Raw genomic sequence first — 26,835 nt, forward strand, 5'->3', positions numbered from 1 at the left:
AATATATTGACACTATCTCATCAATCACTGTAATGAGAAACAATATAAAGACATTGTGTCCTCATTTCAAACTCTGCTGCCACCCTGTGGTTCAGTTCCAGCAAAATAAAATCATTTTCCACCGAGTGACCTATAGGGACCCCGTTTGTTTGACATTTGGCCTCATCGTGCAGAAAGGCATGGAAGCAATAGATCTCATTATATGCATCAACAAATGTCTAATAGCGTCCCATTACTTATTGATCACTGACAGCCGCATTGCACGTCAAGTCTGGATCACAGTCTCATTTCTTATTAATGAGAGCATCGGGGTTGTCAACATGTAGGGTTTAATAATTGAGTAGCGATATTGTATTTTCAAACTTGCATTTAACACATGCTGTGAGAAGCGAGCTCAAATAAGGTAAACAGCTGCTAACATTGTGTGTACGCTTGACAAGAGAAAGAGGTCAAAGATTTTAAATTAATCAGGCATTTCATCATTTCAGAAAGCATTATTATCAGCATTAAAATTAAAACTGCTTGTTTACCAAGGACTAAATTAGAGCTATATGTTCTGTCTGGCATTTAAAAAACAAACAAACAAAAAAAGAACAGTGCCTTGTAAATAATATTCATACAATATAATATTGTCATAAGTCAAAATGACACTCAGGTAATTCACACTAACTCAATAAACACACACTAACAGAAAGAAGAACTATAGATCAATATCCTCATCTCATGTGTATAGCAGCAACATGATGGCTCATCATTCATTGCTGCTAAATGCGTCATAAGGTTGCATTAATCATTCCCACCACACAGGTAGAGTAAAGCCTTCTGGTAATCTCCAGCTGTGTCTTCCTGTAAAGAGAAAAAAGAAGAAGAAGAAAAAGAGTCTCATTTAATTTGGGAGGTTGAACATTCATTTATCTACTCTTGTATGTTCGTTTTAGAAATGACTGAATTCTTTTCATTTAATTTAAGTACTGACAGAGTTAGTTTTGCCCAGTAACAGATTGGCGACCTGAGAAAATTAATGGAGATTACAGGGAGTGCAGAATTATTAGGGAAGTTGTATTTTTGAGGAATAATTTTATTATTGAACAACAACCATGTTCTCAATGAACCCAAAAAACTCATTAATATCAAAGCTGAATGTTTTTGGAAGTAGTTTTTAGTTTGTTTTTAGTTTTAGCTATTTTAGGGGGATATCTGTGTGTGCAGGTGACTATTACTGTGCATAAGTATTAGGCAACTTAACAAAAAACAAATATATACCCATTTCAATTATTTATTTTTACCAGTGAAACCAATATAACATCTCCACATTCACAAATATACATTTCTGACATTCAAAAACAAAACAAAAACAAATCAGTGACCAATATAGCCACCTTTCTTTGCAAGGACACTCAAAAGCCTGCCATCCATGGATCCTGTCAGTGTTTTGATCTGTTCACCATCAACATTGCGTGCAGCAGCAACCACAGCCTCCCAAACACTGTTCAGAGAGGTGTACTGTTTTCCCTCCTTGTAAATCTCACATTTGATGATGGACCACAGGTTCTCAATGGGGTTCAGATCAGGTGAACAAGGAGGTCATGTCATTAGTTTTTCTTCTTTTATACCCTTTCTTGCCAGCCAAGGATGCAGACTTCTTCCTGTACCACTGCTTGAAGAAGGTGTCTTCCAGAAACTGGCAGTAGGACTGGGAGTTGAGCTTGACTCCATCCTCAACCCGAAAAGGCCCCACAAGCTCATCTTTGATGATACCAGCCCAAACCAGTACTCCACCTCCACCTTGCTGGCGTCTGAGTGGGACTGGAGCTCTCTGCCCTTTACCAATCCAGCCACGGGCCCATCCATCTGGCCCATCAAGACTCACTCTCATTTCATCAGTCCATAAAACCTTAGAAAAACCAGTCTTGAGATATTTCTTGGCCCAGTCTTGACGTTTCAGCTTGTGTGTCTTGTTCAGTGGTGGTCGTCTTTCAGCCTTTCTTACCTTGGCCATGTCTCTGAGTATTGCACACCTTGTGCTTTTGGGCACTCCAGTGATGTTGCAGCTCTGAAATATGGCCAAACTGGTGGCAAGTGGCATCTTGGCAGCTGCACGCTTGACTTTTCTCAGTTCATGGGCAATTATTTTGCGCCTTGGTTTTTCCACACGCTTCTTGCGACCCTGTTGACTATTTTGAATGAAACGCTTGATTGTTCGATGGTCACGCTTCAGAAGCTTTGCAATTTTGAGACTGCTGCATCCCTCTGCAAGATATCTCACTATTTTTGACTTTTCTGAGCCTGTCAAGTCCTTCTTTTGATCCATTTTGCCAAAGGAAAGGACGTTGCCTAATAATTATGCACACCTGATATAGGGTGTTGATGTCATTAGACCACACCCCTTCTCATTACAGAGATGCACATCACCAAATATGCTTAATTGGTAGCAGGCTTTCGAGCCTATACAGCTTGGAGTAAGACAACATGCATGAAGAGGATGATGTGGACAAAATACTCATTTGCCTAATAATTCTGCACTCCCTGTATACTGACATGTGGGTAGCTCAGGTGTTTGGCTCTCCTACTCCTCCTCTCCACATGTCAGTTTGTCCTTGAGTAAAAGCATTTAACTCAACATCAACATCCTCCAGTTAGTCACATGTCCCAGTGTCTTTTGGCAGCTTCACAAATGCTACTAACATTTAGCTAATCGAAGCTAAAGCTATAAACATATATGAGCTTTCCTTCCACATTGACTTCAACTTCTGCTGATCTGATGTTACACAGAGTAAGGTAGAGAGTGTCCAGTTTGAGTTAACCACAGCACCTTTTCCCCCTGACACGTGCATTGATATCAATGCAGATTTTCTGCCATCAAAAGTCCCATTTTTTTCATCTGTTATCTCAAAATATCAAGTTAATAACTGCAACTGTTGACAAAAAAACCTTGAAATGTTGATGTTACAGATATTTTATCTAGAGCATTCATGTTCTTAATGGTCAGCTAACCTGTCCATCCATTGTCTTAACTGCTTATCTAATCCTGATTGGAAGGAAGGCTCGAGCCAACCCCAGCTGTCATCGAACAAACGGTGAGGTGGGACACCATAGACAAATCGCCAGGCCATCACAGGGCTACGTCACCTAGGTACTGCTGTAAATAAATAAATAAATAAATACAGCAATAAAATATCAATTTACTTTGCTTCTCTGAGCAAAATGCTACATGGCTATCCAGCTAGCTACCATGTGTTATACCATACCATACTTATGGTGGAATGGTTTTATAAGCTTGCACGTTATTTATCATCCCAGAGATTTTCATGCAGACAGTTGAATTTAAAGTTTACTAAGCAACAAAACATCAAAAATATAACAGAAATGCCAACTGTTTGGCAAATCTCTCAAGTCTAGAGTCATGCTCCAGCATGCTTGATGACTCTCTCTCTTCATGTTCTTTGCCTCCTCTGGATCTTTTCCTATTTTGCTGGGAAATATTTCCACAGGTACTCAAGTTCTGCTACCATCAGTCATTTCCTCTACTGAGGCAAAGCTAGCCGAGGTGACTATAATAATAATAAACTTTATTTAAAAAGCACACTTAAAACCAAGGGTATGCCAAGGTGCTTAACAAGTAACATAGAGAATAAAAGGAAGATAACAGAAATAGGACCAAAGCAAGTACTAGGTATGCAAGCAGATAGCTGTCACTGATACATAGGAACAAACAAGGAATTAAATGAGCATAAAAGTGCATAATAATAAATCATAAAAGAAATGTTAACTAGAGGGAAAGGCAAGATTGAATAAGTGGGTTTTTAGTCGTGATTTAAACAGTGCAATAGAATCAGAGGCGTGGATATCAATTCCACCGTACCGGGGCAGCCAGTGCAAACGCACGGTCACCCCGAGATTTCAGCCGAGATCTAGGTTGCGGCAGAAGTAGTTGAGTGGCAGATCTAAGTGTTCTAGCAGGAGTATGCGGCCTGAGAAGTTCACTAAGATAACTCGGTGCTAATTTATCAATAGTTTTGAACGTAAGGAGTAATATTTTAAATTGAATACAGTACTTTATGGGCAGCCAGTGCAAGCCAGCTAGAACAGGAGTAATAGAGCAAAATTTCCTTGTACCAGTCAAGAGGCAGGACTGTTTGCAGTCTAAGAAGAAGAGAAGAGGGAAGACCGTAGTACAAGGAGTTACAATAATTCAACCTGGAGGTCACAAAAGCATGAATAAGCTTCTCCAAGTCCTCATGCGGAACATAATACCTAGCCTTAGAGATAAGGCGCAGTTGGTGGAAGCTAGATCTCACTACAGCAGAGACTTGCTCATCGAGTTTGAGCGAGCTATCCAGCAGTACACCTAAGTTACTGACATAGTCACAGGAAGAGCTAGCAAAGGGACCCAGGGCAGCACAAAGCTGGACACGAGGGATTTTACTGTTGAACACCACAATCTCAGTCTTCTTATCGTTTAAAACGAGGGAATTACTCAGGAACCATTCTTTGACCTCACGCATGCATTCTTGAAAGTAGTGCAGGGACACAGCAAGGTCGTCAGTAAGTTCAAAATAGATCTGTATGCTGTCGGCGTAACAGTGGAAGACGATATTGTATTTTTCAAAGATTACGCCTAGAGGGAGCAAATACAATGAGAAAAGAATAGGGCCTAAAACTGACACTTGAGGTACACCACAACACACCGGAGCGGAGGAAGAGGAGAAGGTGCCCAAGTTAACCGAAAAGGACCTGTCAGCGAGGTATAATTTAAACCAGTCAAGGGCAGCGCCTCTAATACCCACAGTGTGCTCAAGTCTTAATAATAAGATGTTATGGTCCACCATATCAAAAGCTGAAGAGAGGTCCAATAAAACTAGGACCATAGAGTGTCCAGTATCAGTAATTACAAGAATATCATTAAGAACTCTAACCAACGCCGTTTCAGTGCTATGCAATGGCTTAAAGGCAGATTGAAATTTCTCAGCAATATTGTTCGTGTCCAAGTACGCCTGGAGCTGGGAGAGAACTAGTCTCTCCAGGATCTTGGACAAAAACGAAAGCTTAGAGATCGGTCTGTAGTTTAAAAGGTCATAACAGTCTGTTTCTTTTTTTAAGAATCGGGTGGACTACAGCATGCTTAAAAGCCAAAGGAACACAGCCTGAGAGCAAGGAAAAGTTCATAAGAAATACGATACTAGGTCCAATTACATCAAAACAGTCCTTAGCTATGCGAGATGGAAGAATGTCAAGCACAGTATTGGTGTTATTCATTTGATCAACTAGCTGCTTAAGAGACAAAAGTGACACAGGCTAAAACTGGTGGAAAGTTGAAATGCACTCAAGAATGGGGAGAGGACATGGGGAAGGGAGGACTTAAGAGATGAGACCTTCTCTAAAACGTGAATTTGAAATCGCTCACAAAGAGCCTGAGAATAAGGTAAAGGCATGTCTGGGCAAGGGTTAACCACTGAGTTAAAAATTCTAAATAAGGTGCGGGGGTTATGACCATTGGCCCGGATGATTTTGGATAAGAAAGACGCTTTGGCCATTTTAGCAGCACTTTGGAGTTTTAAGCGGCTAGTCTGTAGCATGTCGTAAGAAACCTGAAGTTTATCTTTTTTCCACCTTATCTCAGCGCGCCGACACACGCGACGTAGAGCGCCCGTAGTGTCATTAAGCCAACACTGAGAATAGGTTCTAGGGCGATTCATTTTAATAGGGGTGTTGTGCCAAGAAGTGATTGCCTGCCAAAAACTGATTTCCAATGTTTCCGTGTGTTTTTTATGTGTAATATTGTTATGTATGTTGCTAAATAGACTTCGGTGAACAGGTATTGCAAAGGGGTTAAATACACAATTTAAAAAAATTACCTGTTTCTCAATTATCTTTGTAGCTGTGTTATTGTACTTAATTATAATCAATCAGCTTCCTTTTGTCCACTTAAAATATGTTTACAGAACTATTTTTGCATTTGTTGCAATTTCAGCTGTCCTCTTGGCCAGACTACTCTTAAAAGAGACATTTTTAAAGCAAACAAGAATTTTTTTTTTTTAACTGCATAAATAAAGGATACATAAAAGTCACTGCCAAAAAGTGATTGCGGCTTCTACCTCGTTACAGGAATGTTGTTTGTTGGTCAAGATGACTTGATATAATTCATGAGGGATATATTTGACATATGTTTCACATATTGTAGATCAACAAGTTATTTATAGCAGTTTAAATACAAGCAATCAGTTTTTGGCAGACAATCACTTTTTGGCACAACAGGGGCAAGAGTATCAAGGATAGAAGAAAATAACGATAGCAAGGTATTAGCACAGTCATCAACCGCGCGAAATGAACAACAGTCGGGAGTGACAGATGCAGAATCCAAGAAAGACATAGAGAAGTTTGACACCGCTTCAGCATTGATTACACGTAGTGGGCGAAGGGGAGCCGCAGGATGTAGTTCGTTAGTACATAAGCCAGTATCAAATATAACTGGGAAATGATCCGAGATCCCAGCGTCACTTATATCCATGATACAAATGAAATAAGTGCTTCCTGCATAATCGAGACGTTATTTTCAGGACAATTAATACTCTGCATTATACAGTACTGCTTACAGCGATCCACTCTAATTACTCATGGTTGATTATTATTCAATACACATTAGATTACACCATCCATGTTTACATCATATTGATAAGGAAAAGCAAAGTTTGATATCACTTTATAATCACTCCTCATTGAAAACTTCCATTGAAACTTTAGCACACTGTCCTTTAAAGGAGACCTATTAAGCTTTTTTATTTTCTCTCATATAAATACAGTTACAATGGTGGACGCTAGGGTGTAAGCCTAAGTATAAGCAATGAGCCAAAAGCTTAAAATAGCTTTTGACTTTAGAATAAAAATGTAAAGCCTTAAATAAGCTTAGTTAAGGCTTTACATTTTTATTCCACTCTTAATGTCAGGCATCCATGGTTGGTTGGTATTTTTTTGTCAGAAAATATTCAAAAAGCAAGTCTCCAAGTCATAATTACGGCTTGTATGTTGAAATTATCATTATTTACATGTTAGACACCATTAATTGTGGCAACTACTGTGTGACATAAACGTGCTCTTATAATAGCAGGAAAAGCACAGGCGTAATTAATGTCATTAGCTTTATGTAGCTCTGATTCATTTGGAAGGCAAAGTGAATAGTACACAGTACGGGGACTGTGAACATGCAGAATGAATTATAAATTATTTAAAAAGTGGAGAAATTGTAGAATAACTGCCATAATTAAGGAAAAAATGAACTCTGGTGAACTGTAAAAAATATATAATATATTTATTCAAGATTATTTCATAATGTGTTATTATCTATTCAGTACTGGCCATTTAGTTCTACAGGAGGATCGTAATAACTCTTCAATGGAGGAACATCTGGCATTAGGAGAACAGATTATTCACTTCATCTGGTGTGAAAAGAAGGGAAGCACACTGAGGGAGACATTTAAAGTAAATCACTAATCCCCACTCCATCACTGCACTGACGTGAGTAGTGTACAGCCATCATATCCATAGTAAACCCAGCTGGTGCTCTAAAGTCATGCAGAGGGACAGATGAGTATATTTAGCAGAATATGGAGACAACTGAGGAAAATTACATTTTACAGAAATGTGTTATTCTTCTGAAGTAATAGACTATTCAGTATGTTTCATTAAAAAAAGAGCACAAGGGAATGAACAGAAATCCTGAGGGGGCTGAAGCAGTACCTGAATGGTGGTGTACAGAGACTGTCCGTATATCTTCTTGAAACTGCCTCTGATGTCCAACATGTCCACCTCACTCCTGGACACCATTATCCTCATCAGAGTGTCGTCATCAGTTCCAGCTCGCTAAATACACAGAAAGACAGAAAGACAGAAAGAAAGACAGAAAGAAAGACAGAAAGAAAGACAGAAAGAAAGACAGAAAGAAAGACAGAAAGAAAGAAAGAAAGAAAGAAAGAAATCTGCTAACTGAGGCCAGTAGAGTCTGAGATATAGCTCTGGGGTCTTTGCAATTTCTGTGGCATTGCGTGGTCTAACACTGGGTTGGAGCACCAAATCACAGCAACAGTTGCCTCAATGCACTTTATATTGTAAGGTAAAGGCCCTATAATAATACTCCTGGAAAGATTGGCAACTGCCTCACATGTTTTCTTTATATTAACAGTCTTTATCATTCTAGATTATAGACTTCAGTTTCTTTGTAAACAGCTTTTTAACCCTTTACTGATTGATGGGCAGCAACAATGACTTCTCTAGAGTTATTGCTGATGTTGTTCATTCTTAACATTTTGTTAACATTACATTTCTAAACAGAATTTTAAACATGCTGATGATCAGCTGATCAAGTGATTTTGATTAGCAGTAGCTGGCTGCTACAATAAGGGTGTACTTACTTCCGCCTACACGGCTTTAGCATTTTGGCTTTTTTGTGTTAAATTTCCACACGCTGAATGATGTCATGTGGTGATCCTCAGAGGTTCTGATGACTATAACTTCAGAATGGAAGGTGTACTTTCTTTCCCAAAATCTACAGTTATTACACAGTGAACCTTTAGTTTGCACTTCAAATATTAATTCAACATTTCGGAAAAAAATGCTTGTACATTTTCTTGCCCAGAGTTGAAAGGCAGGTTCAGGCCTCTTCCAGGTTAGTTAAGCTTTTAAACTATATCACTGTAAACACCATTTTGTTTTGGGTTTTTTTTTTTTTTTTTTTTTTGCTGTTTAGATGTAGAAAACAGCCTTTTAGTTTACTGGAAAATGACTACACAGTCACTCCTTGATTTGACTTCACTTTTGTTGCCCTATTCATTCTAATGCAACAGCTTGTATTGTAGCTACTCTTCTGATTTGAATTTAAAGTCTTCTTAATATATTGATATTCTCATATTTGAGCAAGACTAACATGAAAATAATTTGCTGAAGCATCATGGAGGGTTAAAAATGACACCAACACTAACCTCAAAATCTAATGTAGTCAAGTTATCTTTTTTGACAGATTTAACTTTGTTAAGATTGTTATTTATTATATACATATCATATATTTTACAGGTGAGTGATCGGTGAGTATTTTCATTAATTAGACTAGAGCGATGTGATAATGAGACATACCCTCATAGATTTATATAGTCTCTCAGCAAAGAAGTTTGGGATGCTCCCGGCACATTTCACTGTGGAGGAAAAAGACAAAAACTGATGAGGCTATGTGCAAGACTACATTTTTTGCAAAGTTAAGCTGACACTGTCTGATGTTCACTTTTTGCTATCAAGTGTTATCTTCTGTCATATTTTATTCAAAATTTCTTGAAAGAAAACCCCATCCAGGGATATTCTGATTACTTGTCCCCGTATGTGACGCCTAAATTATCACCCAGATAAATTGCGGCTCTTACCAACAGCCAGCAGCAAGTTCTCCAAATTCCCAGTGGTCTCGCCTCTAATGCTGTCCTCTATGTCAGAGCCAGAAAGCTTCTTGTAGGCAGCAAATACTGCAAAATAACCAAAACAGCCACAGTGACAGACACTCATACATCCTCATTAGAGAGAAACACATCAAGCAATTTTCAACTTGAACCTGTTTTTACTTCAGGGCAAAAAATATGTCAGTTTCAGCCCTTAGATGATCTCTTTGTGCACAATATGAGTGTTTTGGTGAGTTTACTGGATTACATTTTTTTATTGCATTTATATAAATCTACCTGGCACAGTGTGTAACAGTAATTGACCATCCCTTGTTAAATCATGAATTAATTGTGATTAACCACATTTTTTGGAAAGTCAAGTTCAGTTTCACTAGCCACACCCAGCCTGATTACTGTCAGTCCTGTTGAATCAAGAAATCACTTAAATATAACCTGTCTGAGAAAATGAAGTAGGTTAGAAGATCTCACATCATCCCACAATTTAAAGAAACTCGAGAAGAGATAAGAAACAGTGACAGAATGCTGGCAATCATGGACAATGACTCCCACCCCCTCCATAACACACTGGAAATCTGAAGAGCAGCAACAGGTTCCTTCAACCTTGCTGTCTGAGGGAACGTTATAGGAGGTCGTTCCTTCCTGCTGCTATCAGACTCTCTAATTCATCCATACAGTATTAATTGCACCTCAATGAACCCTGTCTCTTTTGTACACCATGACATTTTTGCACACATACTTTTATATATATGTATATTTATGTTTATATGTATGCTATATCTCTATATTTATCTATTCATCTTAATATTTATCTATCATAACTGTTTCTACACTCACATTTTATGAGTACTTGTTGTTTGTTGTATATTTGCTGCTATGACAACTCAATTTCCCTCTGGGATTAATAAAGTTTCTCTCATTCTCCGATTCTGTTTCTGAAACAAAGTCATTGACTTCTGTTAGTAAATCGGTTACAAAGCAAGACTTTCTAAGACTTTCAGACTCCAGTGGACCATGGTGTGAACCATGATCCACAAACTGAGAACATTTTGCACTATCTACCAAGTTACTCTAAGAGCGCACTGACAACTCATCCAGGAGGTCACAAAAAAAAAAACCCAAACAACACCCAAAGAACTGAAAACCTCACTTGTTTTAGTTAAGGTCAGAGTTCATGATTCAACAACAAGGAGGAGACTGGGTAATCATGGCATCATGCCTATGGGAGAGTTCTAAGATGAAAACTATTGTTAATCAGAGAGTACACAAAGGCTCGTCTCATGTCTGCCATTTATGATCCCCAAGACTTTTGGGAAAAAAATTTGTAGACTAACAAGACAAAGGTTGAGCTTTATGGGAGTTTTGAGTCCCATTACATCTGGTGCAAAACTAACAGCATTGTATAAAAATAACACCATACTAACAGTCAAATGTGGTGGTGGTAGTGGGATGGCCTGGGGCTGCTATGCTGCTTCAGGGCCTGGACAACTTACCCAAACTCCATCAATGGAACCATGAATTTTGCAATTCTACAAAGAAGAGTGGGTCAAAATTCACAAAATGTGTCCATAGTGATGTGAAAGGCTCATTGCCAATTATTGCAAATGCTTGACTGTTGTTGTTGTTCTCAAGGATGGTACAAGTAGTTATTATCTCCAATAAATCCAAGATCTATTGGAGATCACGGTCTGGTTTTCATTAGTGGAGAGAAGGTTGAACAAGTGACAACTTTAAGGTTAAAACTGTCTCTAGTGCCATTACTGAATGGTAATAGGTGAAATTGTAAATAAGTGTTTATATGTGTGTGTTATTGTACATGACGTGTTCCTCTCGATTCTCCAAAGTAAATTTCTGTCAAGGAAGACAATAAAGGCTAATCTAAACTAATTGGCACAGATACAGAGGCATCAGTGTAAACTGAAATAACTGACATATTCCTGGTGTACCTCACTGCCTCATCAGTTAAAAAGTTGAATGTTGACGCAAATGCAAAAGAGACTGTCCCAACCACAAAAAAGACACAGATTGTCTGTTGTTTACTTAACTCTTTCCTGATAAACAACATATTGCAGTTGTGGAGCAAGTTAGTAGCTTTTCGCCTCTTAATGAGGACCACAATTTTTAGAGTTCAGAGAATAGGTCAGCATACGTGTTTGAACAGGTTTATATCCACTGTCATATGTTATGTTATATTGGTTTAATTGTGAAATTAATATGTTACTTTGTATTTTATCTTAGTATTGCTGCGTCATTTTACTAAACCAAACTTGTCTACATTTTTTATTTTAATAAAAAAAGTTAAAGTTACTAGATCAGAAAAACTGTGAAACGAGCAGTCAAAGTAATTTGATAGAAACTTGCCAACAACTGACTTTTAAAAGACTTGCTAAAGCACATCGATCGGTTTGTTGTTTGCTCACATCTGACTAAACCATTGCACTTTCTACGCTCTCAACTTACTCTCCACAATCTGTGCTGTTTAAGCATGCTTCACTGATATTTCCTGCACATTTTCTTACACTTTGACTTTTTTGTTTTCCTTTTTTTTTTTCAGTGTTTGTCTTACACAGCATATCACGACATCCAAATGGGCTGGCACAGGCAAACTGGCAAACTCACCTTTTCTGAGATGTTCAGCGCTCCTGTTGCCCAGAATTGTGATAAATTTTTCCTCATCTGTGCCAAACTTTCCCTCACCAGCAGCATACAAGTCCTGTAATGGAAGACACACACACACACACACACACACACACACACACACCTCGTGCTGACTTGATTTATTGAAACACATGTTAAGAAATGACAGCCTTGTACTGTGCCAAATCAACAATGTCTTTTCCCCCTATTTGTTATTATAAATAAAATCTAGATTTCCTGATTTTATGTCCTTCACCAAACGAAGGTTTTTGCTTTTTTTTTTTCTATCCTTGCTCAGAAATATTTTATCATATGATCAAATACCAAAATAATAACATATTCATATGAGTCATTTATTATTGCTTTTTAATGAATTAGCATTGCTTATTTCTCCTAATTTGATCACAGAGTGGCTTAACAACGCTCTGGTGTTATGAGTCAAGACGGACTGCTAGTCATGATAATTTGGTGTGTGTTTAGATACATGTTATTGAATGTTAATGTCTGCTACATGTAATGGTTTTAAAACAAGATGCCATAATTACACACACCTCTGTATGTCTAATGCCAACTTTTGGTGCAAGTATAGGAAGTAATACAAATTATATCAGTGTGTAAAGTTCCCCTTGAGGCACAGACTTTCCATTTCCTTAAACTTAAACAGACTTATTGAATATGTGGAAAACTGTATATTTATAGTGATACCCCAATGTCTATCTATTAAACATCATGCAGTGAGCTTAGCACACATACTGGACATGTGGAAACAGTTAGACTGTGTCTCTCCAAAGGTAACAAAATCCGCCTCCCTACACCTCAACACCTCACACATTATTTATCCAGTACAAAGATCGAAGTGTGTACGTGACAGTTCAATAATTTACTGCAGGGGATATGTGCAGGACTTTTTGGTAGAGAGCTATAACTTCTTGGAATCTTCACTGGGTGGCTGGAAATCAATACTAGTTGAGAAATAATCCTTATTTTTTATTTATTACATTTTTTTTTGCCATGTTAAAAATGATCTTCTAAGCCTCCCTATACCTTACCCAAAAAGTTAATTCTGTTGATCTGGATGTATTGATTTCAGTCGGAGAAACGTTTCGTCACTTATCCAAGTGACTGGGATGAGTGACGAAATGTTTAAAGTAATCCCTGTTGACCCTTTAATGGGCTTTGGTGAGATGCCTCCATTTATTCTTTCTCTGAAACAACCCATTTTATCTCCTCCTATTTAAATTAACCTTGTTCTGATAGGCAAACAGTGAGTGTCTGCAGTCGTAGAACATGGTGGAGGCTCTGTCATGGTTTGGGGCTTTATTTCAGCCACAGGTGTTGGAGATTATTGAAATTAATGGAATGATGAATTATTAATGCAGAGAAGAACCATTAGATTCTGATCCAGCATGCAATACCAGCTGATAACAACAACTTAATTTTTAAACATGACAATGATCCCACACTGCCAGGGCAGTAAAAGCATGCATAGATAGAAAAAACACACAATGGAACACTATTATGGGCATTGACCGCTCGCAGGAGAGCCTGGACAGCAACATTATTGAAGCAGTGTGGGATCATCTTGATAGAGAACAGAACAAAAAGGCAGCCGACCTCCAAAGAAAAGCTTTGAATATCTTTCAAGAAACCTGGGCAACTATTCCTGAAGGCTACTTAAAGAAATTACAAGAAAGCTCAGGCTGTGTTAAAACATGGTCAAATATTGACTTTCATCCTTTTTAGAATAGCATAAGCTCTGTTTTTGTCATATATGTTCCACATTTCAATAAATTGCTGCACTTATTTCCCATTTTCAAGTAAAATATTAAGAAATGAAGTGTAACTCAAGACTTTTTCAAAGTACTGTATACAAAAAATAAGGAAAACATAGTAGTCCTGTAAAAACAATGGAATTAGACATAAAAAATAAAAAAAAACCCGGCTCGATTAACACCAGTGTAATTGGGTAATAATAAAAACAGTGATTTCTTGTTAATGTAGTGTTGAAGTTGCTTGAATTCGCTGGACAAACTCACAAAGCTAAAGTGGAAAGCCAGCTCTTGCCATGTGTATTTTTATCTCATGTTCTTCCTTCTTACCTTAGCGTCTTTCTCGATCTTTTCCTCGTCTACTCCCTCCTCCCTACTCCCCTTTGCAGCCAGACGAAAAAAAGAGAGGTAGGAAACCAGACAGGTACAAAGACAGGTGGACAAACATAGAGTAAAGTAGGTCAGTGTGGATGGAAACATGGTGCGCTCAGACCTCTCAACCCAGGTAACATCTGAACACCTAATTAAATGATCCCTCAAATCTACAAGAACCATGAAAATTACTTTTCCTTCTGTATAAACATCACATTAAAGAAACTAAATGTGCTGTCATCCCCCTCCCCCTTTCCAGCCTACACGTCTCATGACTTTCTAATGGCATCACTGTAGGATCTCATTATCAGGAAAAGAAACATAAGTCTTTCCAGCAGTGCCCTTCTTTACCTGCAGCAGGATCACCAGCAGTTTCTGATAGTGCCCTGAGGTGTCACCACAGATATCCTTCTCCAGCTTTCCGCCAAACTCTGGAGGAAAGAAGAGAAGGGGGTCAGACGATTGCTTACAGTTCCTGTTCACGACAGTTGCTAATGATTTCAGTCGACCTTAGTAGGCTGTCCTCTGTTTTGCAGGATGAGCCATGAGAGGAGAGATTTGATTAGTTGACTAAGGGTCTATGCTTTCGTCCAGATCAGATAAACTGCATTCTCTGCCTTGGGCCATTTGAGCCTTTGTTATCACATATTTTCCATCACGGTTTGTTGTAAGTCACAGCTGCTATGTTAGAGACCTTTCATTAAAGTGTGACAGGTGATACAAAGGTGCAGTGTGTTTATTACTCGGATGACAGAACATATTACACTGAAAATAAAAAGGATCAGCACCACGCTATGGGCTTTAAATAAGCATGGTACTCTAGAGAAAAGAGGAGATATTATAAATCTATATGAATAAAGAAACTATATACGATATACTGTTATTTCTGTACTATGCAGTAAATTGACAATAGGCACGCCATCATAGGTTTGGGACTAAAATACTTGAGGGAGGGGTTTGCATTAGGATGGGCATTTAATGTCAAATCTGTTACAACTCAAGTATGCAGATCCATCTGCTGTGGTGAGCCCTTGGGAATGAGCCCAGACCTTTATTTTACTAGCAGGCATGAGTGCCTGTGCATTGCTCCTATGCAGCTTGGATATCCAAGCTGTATACCCTTGCTTGCTACCCTCAGCTAATAACTTAGCACTCAACCATCTTGTCTAAATATGGTCACTTCTGGCTTTTGTGGTGTCCAAAATGAATGTTTTGGCTTCGAAATGTGAATTTCTTATTCACAGTTGTCTTATAAAATCTATGTTTGCTTACAGAGTCATAAGGATAAAGCGATTCAAACTTGTCCTGTGTACTCTAATGTAGATCCCCAAGTTTCCTACACAAACATCATATAAATTTAACGAAGATTTGGAACAAATTAAACTGAGTGAGAAGTTGGACAACTTGGAATTGTAAGCACAAGGAAAGGCCAGATAATTTTCAGCTAACTCAGCCTATTAGCTAATTAGCAAGTCAGTGTAATCCTTAAACGTGTGATAGACTCACAGCCTATCTAGTGTACCCCGCCTCTCACACTGTTACACACTGTTCCTGCTACTAAGTGACCCTGAATGGAATAAGCAATTAAGAAAATGGATGGATCGAATTTAATCTCTATAGTTTTAAGACAATTAATTACCTATAAAAAAAAATCACTCCAGACACAGACTGGGTATCTTGATTTTGAATATTTGAAGGCCTCGTAGGCGCGCGCACACACACACACACACACACACACACACACACACACACACACACACACACACACACACACACACACACACACACACACACACACACACACACACACACACACACACACACACACACACACACACACACACACACACACACACACACACACACACACGTCCTTTTGTAACAACAGTAACCCTACACATTGAAAAATGATGACTTGGAAGTGGCATAGTCATCTTAGTTCTTTTATAAACTGTTGTGTTTTTTTCAGCGCCCCCAAAAAACTTGTGGGCATGGGCATGTAACTAAATTACGTTTGGTAAGTTCTCATTTTCCACTAATAATCCAAACTGGATTCTTTTAATTATGACTCATTTCCTCGTTGTTATTTTTAACTGTTTTAGTTAACAACCGGTGGTGTAACCCTGCCAACATAACAATCAAAGAAAGGATTTGTTGCCCGGACACTGAACTGTGTGCTGTTGGACTCAGGCCGTATTATTTACCCAGGGAATTCTCTCACGTCATCTTGGTGGCTGTTTATGTTCCCCCCTCTGCTAACCCCACAGCTGCATGTGACACTATCCACTCTGCCATAGCTCGGCTACAGACTCAGCACCCGAGTGCCTTTATTGTGATCTCGGGTGACTTCAACCATGTATCACTGGACAATACACTACCAACATTCAAACAATATGTGGACTGTCCCACCAGGGGAGAGAAAACTTTAGACTTACTGTATGCTAACGCCAAGGATGCATACAGCTCCTCCTCCCTCCCCCCACTTGGTAGGTCAGATCATAACCTGATTCACCTCACCCCCCGCTATGTGCCAATTGTGAGGAGGGAACCTGTGACCACCAGGACTGTTAGGAGGTGGTCAGAGGAGGCAATAGCGGAACTACAGGGCTGTTTCGAGGTGACCGACTGGGAAACACTCTGTGAGCCTCACGCCGAGGACATCAATGGGCTTACTGAGTGTATCACAGACTACATAACTTTCTGCACCGACTCCATTGTTCCAGCTCAGACTGTTCATTGTTACCCAAATAACAAGCCGTGGGTGACTAAGGACATCAAAGCCCTCCTCAACAACAAGAAGAGGGCTTTCAGAGGGGGCAACAAAGAGGAGGTGAGGAAGGTCCAGGTGTTACTAAAGGACAAGATCAGAGAGGCTAAGGACAATTACAGGAGGAAGCTGGAGTGGAAACTCCAGCAGAACAGCATGAGAGAGGTGTGGAGGGGCATGAAGACCATCACTGGATTCAGGCCAACCAACAGCAGGGGAACTGAGGGAGGTGAGAATAGAGCCGACGAGTTGAATCTGTTTTTCAATAGATTCGACACCACAGTGTCTGCTCCCACCCCCACAACCTCACCTGTAGTCAGCCTGGAATCCAGAGCCACACCACTGTGCCAGCCTCTCTCTTCACATGTTGCCTCCTGTGAGATTCCTGACACCGCTCCCCCACCCATCACCTTCACTCAATACCAGGTTGAGATGCAAATGAGGAGACTTCACTCAGGCAAGTCTGCTGGACCAGACGGAGTGAGTCCCCTTGTCCTCAAGGCCTGTGCCCCCCAGCTGTGTGGAGTCTTTCATAAACTGTTTATGCTGAGTCTGAGTCTGCAGAGGGTCCCGGTGATGTGGAAGACATCATGCCTCGTCCCTGTACCAAAGACGCCTCGTCCCAGTGGCCCCCAGGATTACAGGCCCGTGGCACTGACCTCCCACATCATGAAGACCCTGGAAAGGCTCATCCTGGACCAGCTGCGACCCATAGTAAGACCACACCTGGATCCCCTTCAGTTCGCTTATCAGCCTCGTCTCGGAACAGAGGACGCCATCATCTACCTGCTCAATCGTGTCTACACCCATCTGGACCAGCCGGCGAGCACTGTGAGGGTCATGTTTTTTGACTTTTCCAGTGCTTTCAACACCATCAGGCCGACCCTCCTGGGTGATAAGTTAGCAGCGATGCAGGTGGATGCTTCTCTGGTGTCCTGGATTGTTGATTACCTGACAGGAAGACCACAATATGTACGTCTCCCACAGTGTGTGTCTGACAAGGTGATCAGCAACACAGGGGCACCACAGGGGACTGTCCTCTCCCCCTTCCTCTTCACCCTCTACACCACAGACTTCAGCCACTGCACAGAGACCTGCCATCTTCAGAAGTTTTCTGATGACTCTGCGGTGGTTGGATGCATCAGCAGGGATGATGAGACAGAGTACCGGGCTGTGGTCGACTCCTTTGTCACGTGGTGTGAGCAGAATCATCTGCAGCTCAACGTGGCAAAGACCAAGGAACTGATCGTGGACTTCAGGAAGACCAGGAAACACTTGACCCCTGTTTCAATCCAGGGGGTCAGTGTTGACATTGTGGAGGACTATAAATACCTTGGAGTACACATTGACAATAAACTGGACTGGGCTAAAAACACCACAGCACTTTACAGGAAGGGCCAGAGTCGTCTCTATTTTTTGAGGCGACTGAGGTCCTTCAACATCTGCCAGAAAATGCTGAGGATTTTCTATGAGTCTGTGGTGGCCAGTGCGATCCTCTATGCTGTTGCATGCTGGGGGAGCAGGCTGAGGGTCGCAGATGCCAACAGACTTAATAAACTGATCCGTAAGGCCAGCAATGTTGTGGGGATGGAGCTGGACTCCCTCAAGGTGGTGTCGGAGAGGCGGATGCTGTCCAAGATAAAGACAATGTTGGATAACACCTCCCACCCACTCCATGACATGTTGGTCAGTCACAGGAGCTCGTTCAGTGAGAGACTGAGATTACCGAAAAGCACCACTGAACGACACAGGAAATCATTCCTGCCTGTGGCCATCTCCCTGTACAACGCATCCACTTAACACACTGTTTGCTGCTACAACTACACATGTTTCTTTTCCAAATATTTATTTATAAGTGACTTATGTATGTATGTATGTATATATATGTATATATTGTACTATTCTTAGTTAGCGTATTGTCTGTCTTGTCTTAATGTTGGTTTAAAATGGAGCACTGTAACAAAAAATAATTTCCCCCAGGGATCAATAAAGTATTCTGATTCTGATTCTGATAACTGTGACAATTATAACCAATTAAGCTTTAATCAAAACACGATCTTGACATTAATCAAATCCCCTTTGTGCCAAAAACTATCAAAACATTAATGGCAGTTTACTTTTAAAAAGTAAAAAGCTATAAAGCTTTTAAAGGCGCAGATATCTTCTGCCAGTGCAGTGCCAGTAAAACAAAACATCTTAATGCATTCTTCTAGATGCGTCATTATTTGTAGTAGTCACAGTAACCATGTTTGTCTGTTTTTCTCTGCCTCTTCATCAGTGGAGTGTTTTACCTTTCTTGTACACTTTGGTGATTTCTTTAATCTGCTCGCCAGTCCTTGAGGCCAGGATCTCAATTAGCACTTCATCTTCAGTCCCGGCACCCTGGGAACCCGACGCATGAGATAAATGGAGTCAGTGTGAAACAATATCCATATCTGTTCAATATTAAATTTTAGTACATGTTTATTATACATTAGGCTATATCATTGATTAGTAATATGAAAAAAAGAAAGCCTAAAAGTCGATAAAGAAAAATATAGAAATAATAAAAGATGTACAACTTGAGAGCATAGCAGAGTTAAAAGGTTTGCAATTAGAGAACGAATAGGTTCAATACTAAAGAGAATTATCTTTGACGTTCACTTCTCTATGCTGCAATTAACCTTACAGCAAGACTGTCTGGCAAATCTAACTAATGGAGGAGTGGGTGTGATAGGAATGTTGAGGCCAAGTCCTAAATGCTTTGCTCTCACTTTGACTAAACACTTCATTTGCACATGGGTAATGCAAATGTAAATGTGTCTGAAGAATAATGAGACAGAAAAAAAATTTCATTTGTAAATCATATGAGAATCTGAGAGTTTGCTAAATGTTTTTCCCTCATGCAATTCCCTTCTAACTTTATGAGCCTCCTGTGACCTGAAAAAGAGCACTCATAAAATGTCTGAAATATAATGTCTCCACTAGCTATTTGTTGCTGGACAGCCTAGAGTTTAACATTTTTCTACTTCAGCTATTATTACATTAATACATAATCATAGTTTCTTAATCTAGGAAGTCTAAAAGGGGCATTAGAAACAACAAATATGTATGAATTAATGAGAAATAAATAATACTTTAGTGGTTGCATGCATTATTATGGTATTCTTTTGAAAATTTGCTTGTTCAAAATATTAAAGACTTACAAAGACTGCATTTTCATTATATTTCTGTTTGATTCAGATATATGAATTAGCAGACCTACAAAAACTGAATAGTCAGATAATAAGAAGTATGAGTAATGAGTTTTTAAATGGCTGATGATCACTTTGGCTGTCAGTACAAGTGCACTCCCACTAATTTTAGAAGCACCCTAAACTATTGTGTTCTGGAAACGAGCCCTGGCTATTGGTTGAAAACAGCTGCTTCCTGCTGTTGGAGTCGAGCTTGATGATAGCATTGTAACATATCAGTAAATGTGATGTAATGCCAAAATGTTGATCTAAAAAAGAATGGGCATCAGAGATTGGTCTAAATGGTCTTTGTGGAGTTGTCAAGCAGCTTCTATCGCATACTGTTAACATAAAATAAAAGGTTTTGAACGTCATGTGGGAAAACAGATAATAATACATGTTAGGTGGCCTACCTGTTGGCCCAAAGATTTATAACGAAGCTGAGTTGAGTTAAGAGACTAGTAGCAACAGTGGCAGGAACTATTTTTTTATTATGTAGAAAGAGTTCCTGCCACTGTTGCTTTTAGTTAAAAAGACAAACTGGAAAAAGGTCCTTCTGGTGGCAAACATTTTACCTTTTCAACCAAACTTTTCAGAACACTTTTTCAGTAATGTTTGAGTTCCATTTATGTGGGCTAAAGAGAGGGAGGGAGCTGGTAGTGTGCATGATATCTTACTAGCAATTATGTTTGCAACTCTTTTTTCATGTATTAGATGCTTTATTGCTAATGTTGAAACTCTGTGTAATGTAGATTAAAAAAATTAAACCTTTTCATCTCTTGTAGTTGAAATCTGTAAAGTGGCTTCAATATGAATATAGTGCATTGACTGAATAAAAGATGGACATAATCATAATGACATCACCTATTGGTTTGAGAAGCCACTGCATTGCTGAACAGTATTATTTTGTTTCTATGTACAAAGTGAATAATGAATAACAGCAAAACACACACATACACCAAAAATTGAAATTTCAGTGGTCCCTAATTTACTCATTTGTTTGTCTGGCTTTGAGAAGTTGAAATGTCTGTTGTCAACTATGAAGTGTTTCCTAATCAAACATTATTCAAAAAACATCACAATAAAAACGTAGGCTACATTCACATTTACATGAGACCTGTAACGTGGTTTAAGTTGTTACCTTGAGAGCGTTGTGCAGGAGAGTAGCATCATATAAGACAGATGGGGTCATCAGAGCCACAATAAGACTCTCAAACAGTCCACCGAGCTCAGATTTCAGTGCACTGACCAAGTCCTGTGGTCAAATAATTAATAATAATGAGAGGAGCTAAAACAGTAATAACTATATTGGTAACAGGGACATTTATATAAACCACACCAGATCCCAACATTAAAAAACACAAAATGGCCATTCAGGACCTTGATGTGAAGAAGATGAGGGGAAAAAAAAATTACATCTCACTGCTTCGCTTATACTTGGAGTATTCAATGGGACCTGCAGAAGAGGAAAATATATTTACTTTGCAAATTACTCACAGCTGGCTTTCTCTAAATTGTTTTCTGCCTCCAATGATTTGTGCATTGCAGGAACCAAATGAACAACAGCATATACCATTGTTATTTGAGTATGTGGCTCTATTTGTGTACACAAAAACACCCACAGCACTGTGCTCATCCAAGTGCTCTTTGGAGAAGTCCAGAAATCACGATTCTAGCTGAATACATTAGATATTAAGCAGAAATTCCCCATATTTCTGGATAACACAATCCATCTATTTGTTACCGTATTTTTTGTGTGTAGAACGAGTTAAATTTCTCAAGTCAGACTAATCAAATCCCTACAAAGAATGTGGAAAAAAGAAAATGACAGAGGATGTAATATTTTGTTCGGTTATATAGAAAAAAGTAGACTCGGGCTTCAGATATTTTTGCAGTTGAGCACAATTGTGTAATGGCGTCATGACATTTTAATACATCTCATAAAGATTCTCTGCAATACTGAGCAAAGCAAAAAGTCTCACGTTCTGGGTCATTTTGATAAAACACTGTAATATACAGAGCTATCCCTGGAGCTGTTTTGTGATACATCTATGCTCTCTCAAACTCCTCCATCTACTTATACTTGAGACAGAAAGAAAATTAGCTTTCAGCTTTCAATCCACAGGCGGGCATAAAAAAAATCTTCACTGTGTGACAGAACAGTGAGACTATGGATGCTTAAAATTCTGTCTAACTAGCTGCACTGAATTCTGCGCCATAGAGACTGGGGAGAACTGCCCTTCCTGCCACTTATTTGAGGACTGTTCAGTCTTGATCCAAAATCTTGCCCTTTAAATCACAGACTTAATGTTTTTGGCTGCCTTTTTGCTGTTAAAAATTGATGAACAGAAGACAGCCAATGGTGAAAAACCAGCAAGATTCTATACTTAAGTAATATAACAATGTGAAAAAATTACAAGCAAAGGTCCTGTATGCAAAATTTCACCTAGTTAGGTGCACAAAAAGCAATGGAAATGTTATAAGTCATAAGGATTTATTCCTCTATCAGTTGTACCTGCTCCCTAATTGATTAAATAGGTATTGGAGAACTCATCCAAGGAAAAGCTCAAAACTAATCAAGTGCAATATTGAGGTCTTTACTTAAGCACATTTGTTTGTATTTTGAACATAGCTAATTCATTCTTTAATAGCTTTAAAATGTGACTCTGACATGCTAGTGCAGTGCTTTGCACCGTCACCTCACAGCAAAAAGGTCCTTAAATTCAGGCTAGGGCCTCTTTGTTTTTTTTATTATTATTTTTAGTAAAAATAAATAAATTAGTAAAATATAATGACTGTAAATTGCCTTCAGGTGTAAACGATAGCTGGAAGCTACGACACGTTGTAGTCCCCTTTGTTTTGATGTCAAATAACACAGAAGCCCCAAGTACCCGCTGTTCAGAGTTTTAGTTTGTGAGGGGCAGCCAATCAGAAGACAGTTACCTTAAAGGAAGAGGAGCTAAACTGTCTTTTTTGAGACAGAGAAAGTAGTGAGAGGTTGCATCAAGGCCCAATTTGACATAAATAAGGATTATTTTGAGTTGTGAAACACACACACAGCTGGAGTCTAAGACTAAATATACTGGGCTGGAAATGAGCATGAGAAGTGCATGTTAAATATACAATTCTTAAAACAGTCAAGATGTTACACATGCACAAACCTACTGTAGACAGATACTCATTTCTGGGCTTATTACTTGTGAGCCCAACACAGAAGCATGGTGCAGGAAGGTGGGGAGGCACATAACAGCTGACAGTGTGCAAGAGGTGGGGTACACTCATGACAAGACTAATACATCCCATGGTGAATGCAGAAAGACAGACAACTATTCACGCTCAGTGAAACACCTGCAGCATATTTAGAAGGATGATATATTCTCAGTCTTCAGTGCCTGGGGTGAAGTTGACCATCAGCCAGGTTGGTTTTGTGAAGTGAGGAATGCAGAGTGGATGGCACGACCTGTAATTGTATATCAGTTCTCTGTTTAATTCCTAGTGGCTCTTCTCACCTTTCCGTGGGCCTTTTTATATGCTGCCTTAATTTGCTGGCGCTGATCATTGCTGCGGGCTGTAAGAAGCATGAGGATGGCATCTTCATCTGTACCTGCACCAGAAATCATATAAACCTTAAATAATGTGTGGAAAATGACTCTGAAATCATCTGCAATGTGGGTCAAGACAAAAGAAGCTTTTCATTTCAAGTCTTTCTTTTCAAACACAACACAAATCCTTATTATGATAGCTTCCAGTATATCCTAACCTAAATGAGTCAGCCTGTTAGAGCATGAGATCAGGATTCAAAAGGATTGGCATGGCAGATGATCTAACAACCAATAGCTTTCTAAAGTCAACAGCACCTTAGTTAAAAAAAAAAAAAAAAAAAAAAAAAAAAGGCTCAGAGACGCAAACAGGCTGAAGCAGCATGTATCATTTTCAATTCAGGGATCAAATGTTAAATTAGTGAAAGGTAATTATGGCACAAAGCCCAGCTGATCTGCAGTGACAGCACTGACTAAAGAACTGTACTTAAGTAGTGCAAGTCTGCTGTTTCAAGTTTGAGTCCACAGTAGTTTGCAGACAGGGAAACCATTAATTAGATCTAATGGTTCTGCTTGTACTGGTCATAAAGTGTTAGGAAATATAATTTACAGTGTTATCGCTTTCTCTCTCTGACACATGCGTCAGTTTTAATGTTGGTGATACACTAATTGGTAAAACACACTAGAAAAATGAATTGCTTTCCCATCTTTCAGATGATGCTTACAAAAGGGAGCAGTTCAGATGCTCTGACAGCTGTGTCAGTAATGTGTTTTTATCTTTGTTCATTATCTGTTTTCACATCCTTTCCTGTATTTACAACCACTACTGACAAATAAGAAGACAACAGTTTTTTATTAAATTAATATAGGATGAAATGACTGGTCATGCTTTTTGTAGCTTTGCCTCCTTACATCACCACAGTGGACTTTAAATCAAGCAGTCAATATGTAATTATGTGCAGAATTTCAGCTTTAAACCAAGGAATGTTACAAAAATTGTGCATGACTATTTAGAAATTACAGTAGTTTTATACTTAGTTCCCCATTTTCAGAGGTACAGCTTTTTCATTGAATGACTTACATAGGGACCTGCCAAGTAAATAAATAAACACACCTAAGCAGCTATAAAAAAAAAAAAAAAAAAAAAAAAAAAAAGCTTTCAACTGTGCAAAGAATTCATTTTTTGTATTTATGGTCATCGCTGTGAAATGTTGCATACAATAGTTAGTTAATGTCGTATGACATGCTAGTGTCAATGTGAAATGAAAGTGAGCAGCAATACATTTAAGCAGGATACTGACCCATCCCTTTCATGGCCTTATGGAGGATTTCAGCATCATGTTTGGCATTGAAGTTGACGTAAGGTCTAACGCTGCCTCGGTACGCCTGTAGGAAGAGAGCAACACATGTAAGTAATAAAACATTTGTAACAAGCAAAGGTTTCCTTCATCTGTCTTTGTTAGTAACAACAGTTAGCATGCTGATGTGAATGCACTCATGTAAGTGCAAGTATGCATGCATTTTATATACCCAATACTCACTGTTGTTACACCCCAGACCAGGGAACCGGCGTGCGACATAAGGAAAATAAAAATAAGGAAAAAATGCCCCCCACACTCCCTGCTCTCAAGGAGGACGAACCAACAAAAAACAGCTACCACGGATTTCACAACAGCCAGTCAGTTTATTGAGTCCCAAAAGGTAGCAGGCATCAGGGTGAGCATGGCCAAAACAAACAAAAACTCTAGAAATGAAATGCAGCTGGCTTACCTTCACAGAAAACCCCAAATGAAAATTACAGGTGTCTTACCTGCCTCCCTAACCAAAAACAGGAGAAAAGGTTCCCAAAGAAAAATGGCTTCTCACCCCTACAGCTAACGAGTTAAAAAAGTATTGACAACTATTTACATCTATATACAACAAACTATTTACAACACGGGGGGAGATCACGACCCATGACAAACTGAAACACAGGGCTTAAATACATGGAGGGAGCAATCAGGGAATGGACAACAGGAGGGAAACACAGCTGGGGCAAATCAGAACTGACGAGACAAGGAAGCGTAAACTGAACACACTGAGATAAGACAGACCTTCAAAGTAAAACAGGAAACGCATAACAGTCACGCCTAACACAAAACACTGACAACATTGGATCGTAACACTGTACTTTCACACATAGGTTATTACCAATTCTGGCTCGAATCATACATGAAAAAAAAACAATTATATTATTTTTTGTGCACCTATTGCACTTAAAATTAAATCCTTCCCAGATCAATTCTCAATTTAAAACCAATGGTAGTGCAGTAGTAGTGAATTAGTACAAGACTTTCATAACTTTAGCACCATTTCAGCTAGTCGGGTAGATGGTGCTTCATGCAATGCCCTTTTCTGGCAGAGAATAAAACTCCAGCAGAAATTTTTTATTCTGTGGGCATAAAAATTTTAAGATACTGAAAATTGCAAGCGACTGTTAGTAGCAGCACTATAAACTTTTGCCAAAGGCCATCAAAAACCTGCATGGGTTTAAATGTTGTCTAACCCAACAGTGAGGCAATACTTTAAGTAGAACCTAAATCAGGTCTGACTGCTGGTTTTTGTCAGCAGGTAATTTTAAAAAAATGTGTTTTCATCTTACTTGGACGTGCACACATTCTTAAGGGAAAAGGCCATTTGTAGAAGAAGCAGTAAAACCTCAGCTGCAGCCTTGTAATAAACTGTGCAGGTGGAGAAATGAACAAATACACCTCCTACACCTCTTTATAAAGATTTGTATTATTTCTCTTGTTGATCATTTGTGTGTGCTATTCTGTATGTTCATACAAAAATGGCTTATAAATGTTACAGCGTGCTCAAGAGAGCAACCTCCTTCTGCAACTTGACAGCGTCTCCTTGAAGTGTCAGTGCTACTGTCACTGTGTTTATTCTGCCTGTATTGTCAACCAGTTCAATTTGGCACCACAACCTCTCAAAAGCTTTTTATGTTACAGTTTTTAGCATTATTGTTCTTTCTGCTTTTTGCTACAAATTCTATCATTCAGACTTTCTACTAAGACACACAACAGTTCGTTTTAGATGCTTCCTTGTAACAAGAGTAGTTCAACG

General features: G+C 39.0%; 1 protein-coding gene across 3 annotated transcripts; it reads right to left on the minus strand.

The window, feature by feature from the left end:
* Positions 1-205: 205 nt before the first annotated feature.
* On the minus strand, positions 206-25,671 carry anxa5a (annexin A5a). 3 transcript variants are annotated; one of them, XM_014408565.3, is made up of 12 exons: positions 25,538-25,671; positions 25,029-25,113; positions 23,698-23,792; positions 21,330-21,443; positions 19,268-19,358; positions 14,561-14,640; positions 14,168-14,218; positions 12,051-12,144; positions 9,405-9,500; positions 9,124-9,182; positions 7,735-7,857; positions 206-846 (listed from the first exon to the last, which is right to left on the minus strand). In XM_014408565.3, the coding sequence occupies exons 2-12, from the start codon at positions 25,039-25,041 to the stop codon at positions 787-789; spliced, it is 876 nt and encodes a 291-aa protein (XP_014264051.3). In that variant the 5' UTR covers positions 25,042-25,113; positions 25,538-25,671; the 3' UTR covers positions 206-786. The 3 variants fall into 3 exon arrangements, with proteins under 3 accessions (XP_014264051.3, XP_014264049.3, XP_014264050.3); XM_014408563.3 differs by having other exon boundaries at positions 25,269-25,671; XM_014408564.3 differs by lacking the exon at positions 206-846 and adding an exon at positions 7,350-7,559 and having other exon boundaries at positions 25,269-25,671.
* Between the last annotated feature and the right edge of the window lie 1,164 nt (positions 25,672-26,835).

The sequence above is a fragment of the Maylandia zebra genome, linkage group LG2 (assembly GCF_041146795.1).
Source record: "Maylandia zebra isolate NMK-2024a linkage group LG2, Mzebra_GT3a, whole genome shotgun sequence".
In the NCBI taxonomy this organism is placed as follows: domain Eukaryota; kingdom Metazoa; phylum Chordata; class Actinopteri; order Cichliformes; family Cichlidae; genus Maylandia; species Maylandia zebra.

Excerpts from the sequence above, each read along its gene's own strand:
- anxa5a (XM_014408563.3), bottom strand. The coding sequence starts at position 25,307 with ATGTCGCACGCCGGTTCCCTGGTCTGGGGTGTAACAACA. Across the intron at positions 19,359-21,329 it reads TCCTGCACAACGCTCTCAAG|GGTGCCGGGACTGAAGATGA; the intron begins GTAACAACTTAA and ends TCGGGTTCCCAG. Across the intron at positions 847-7,734 it reads CTCTGTACACCACCATTCAG|GAAGACACAGCTGGAGATTA; the intron begins GTACTGCTTCAG and ends TTCTCTTTACAG.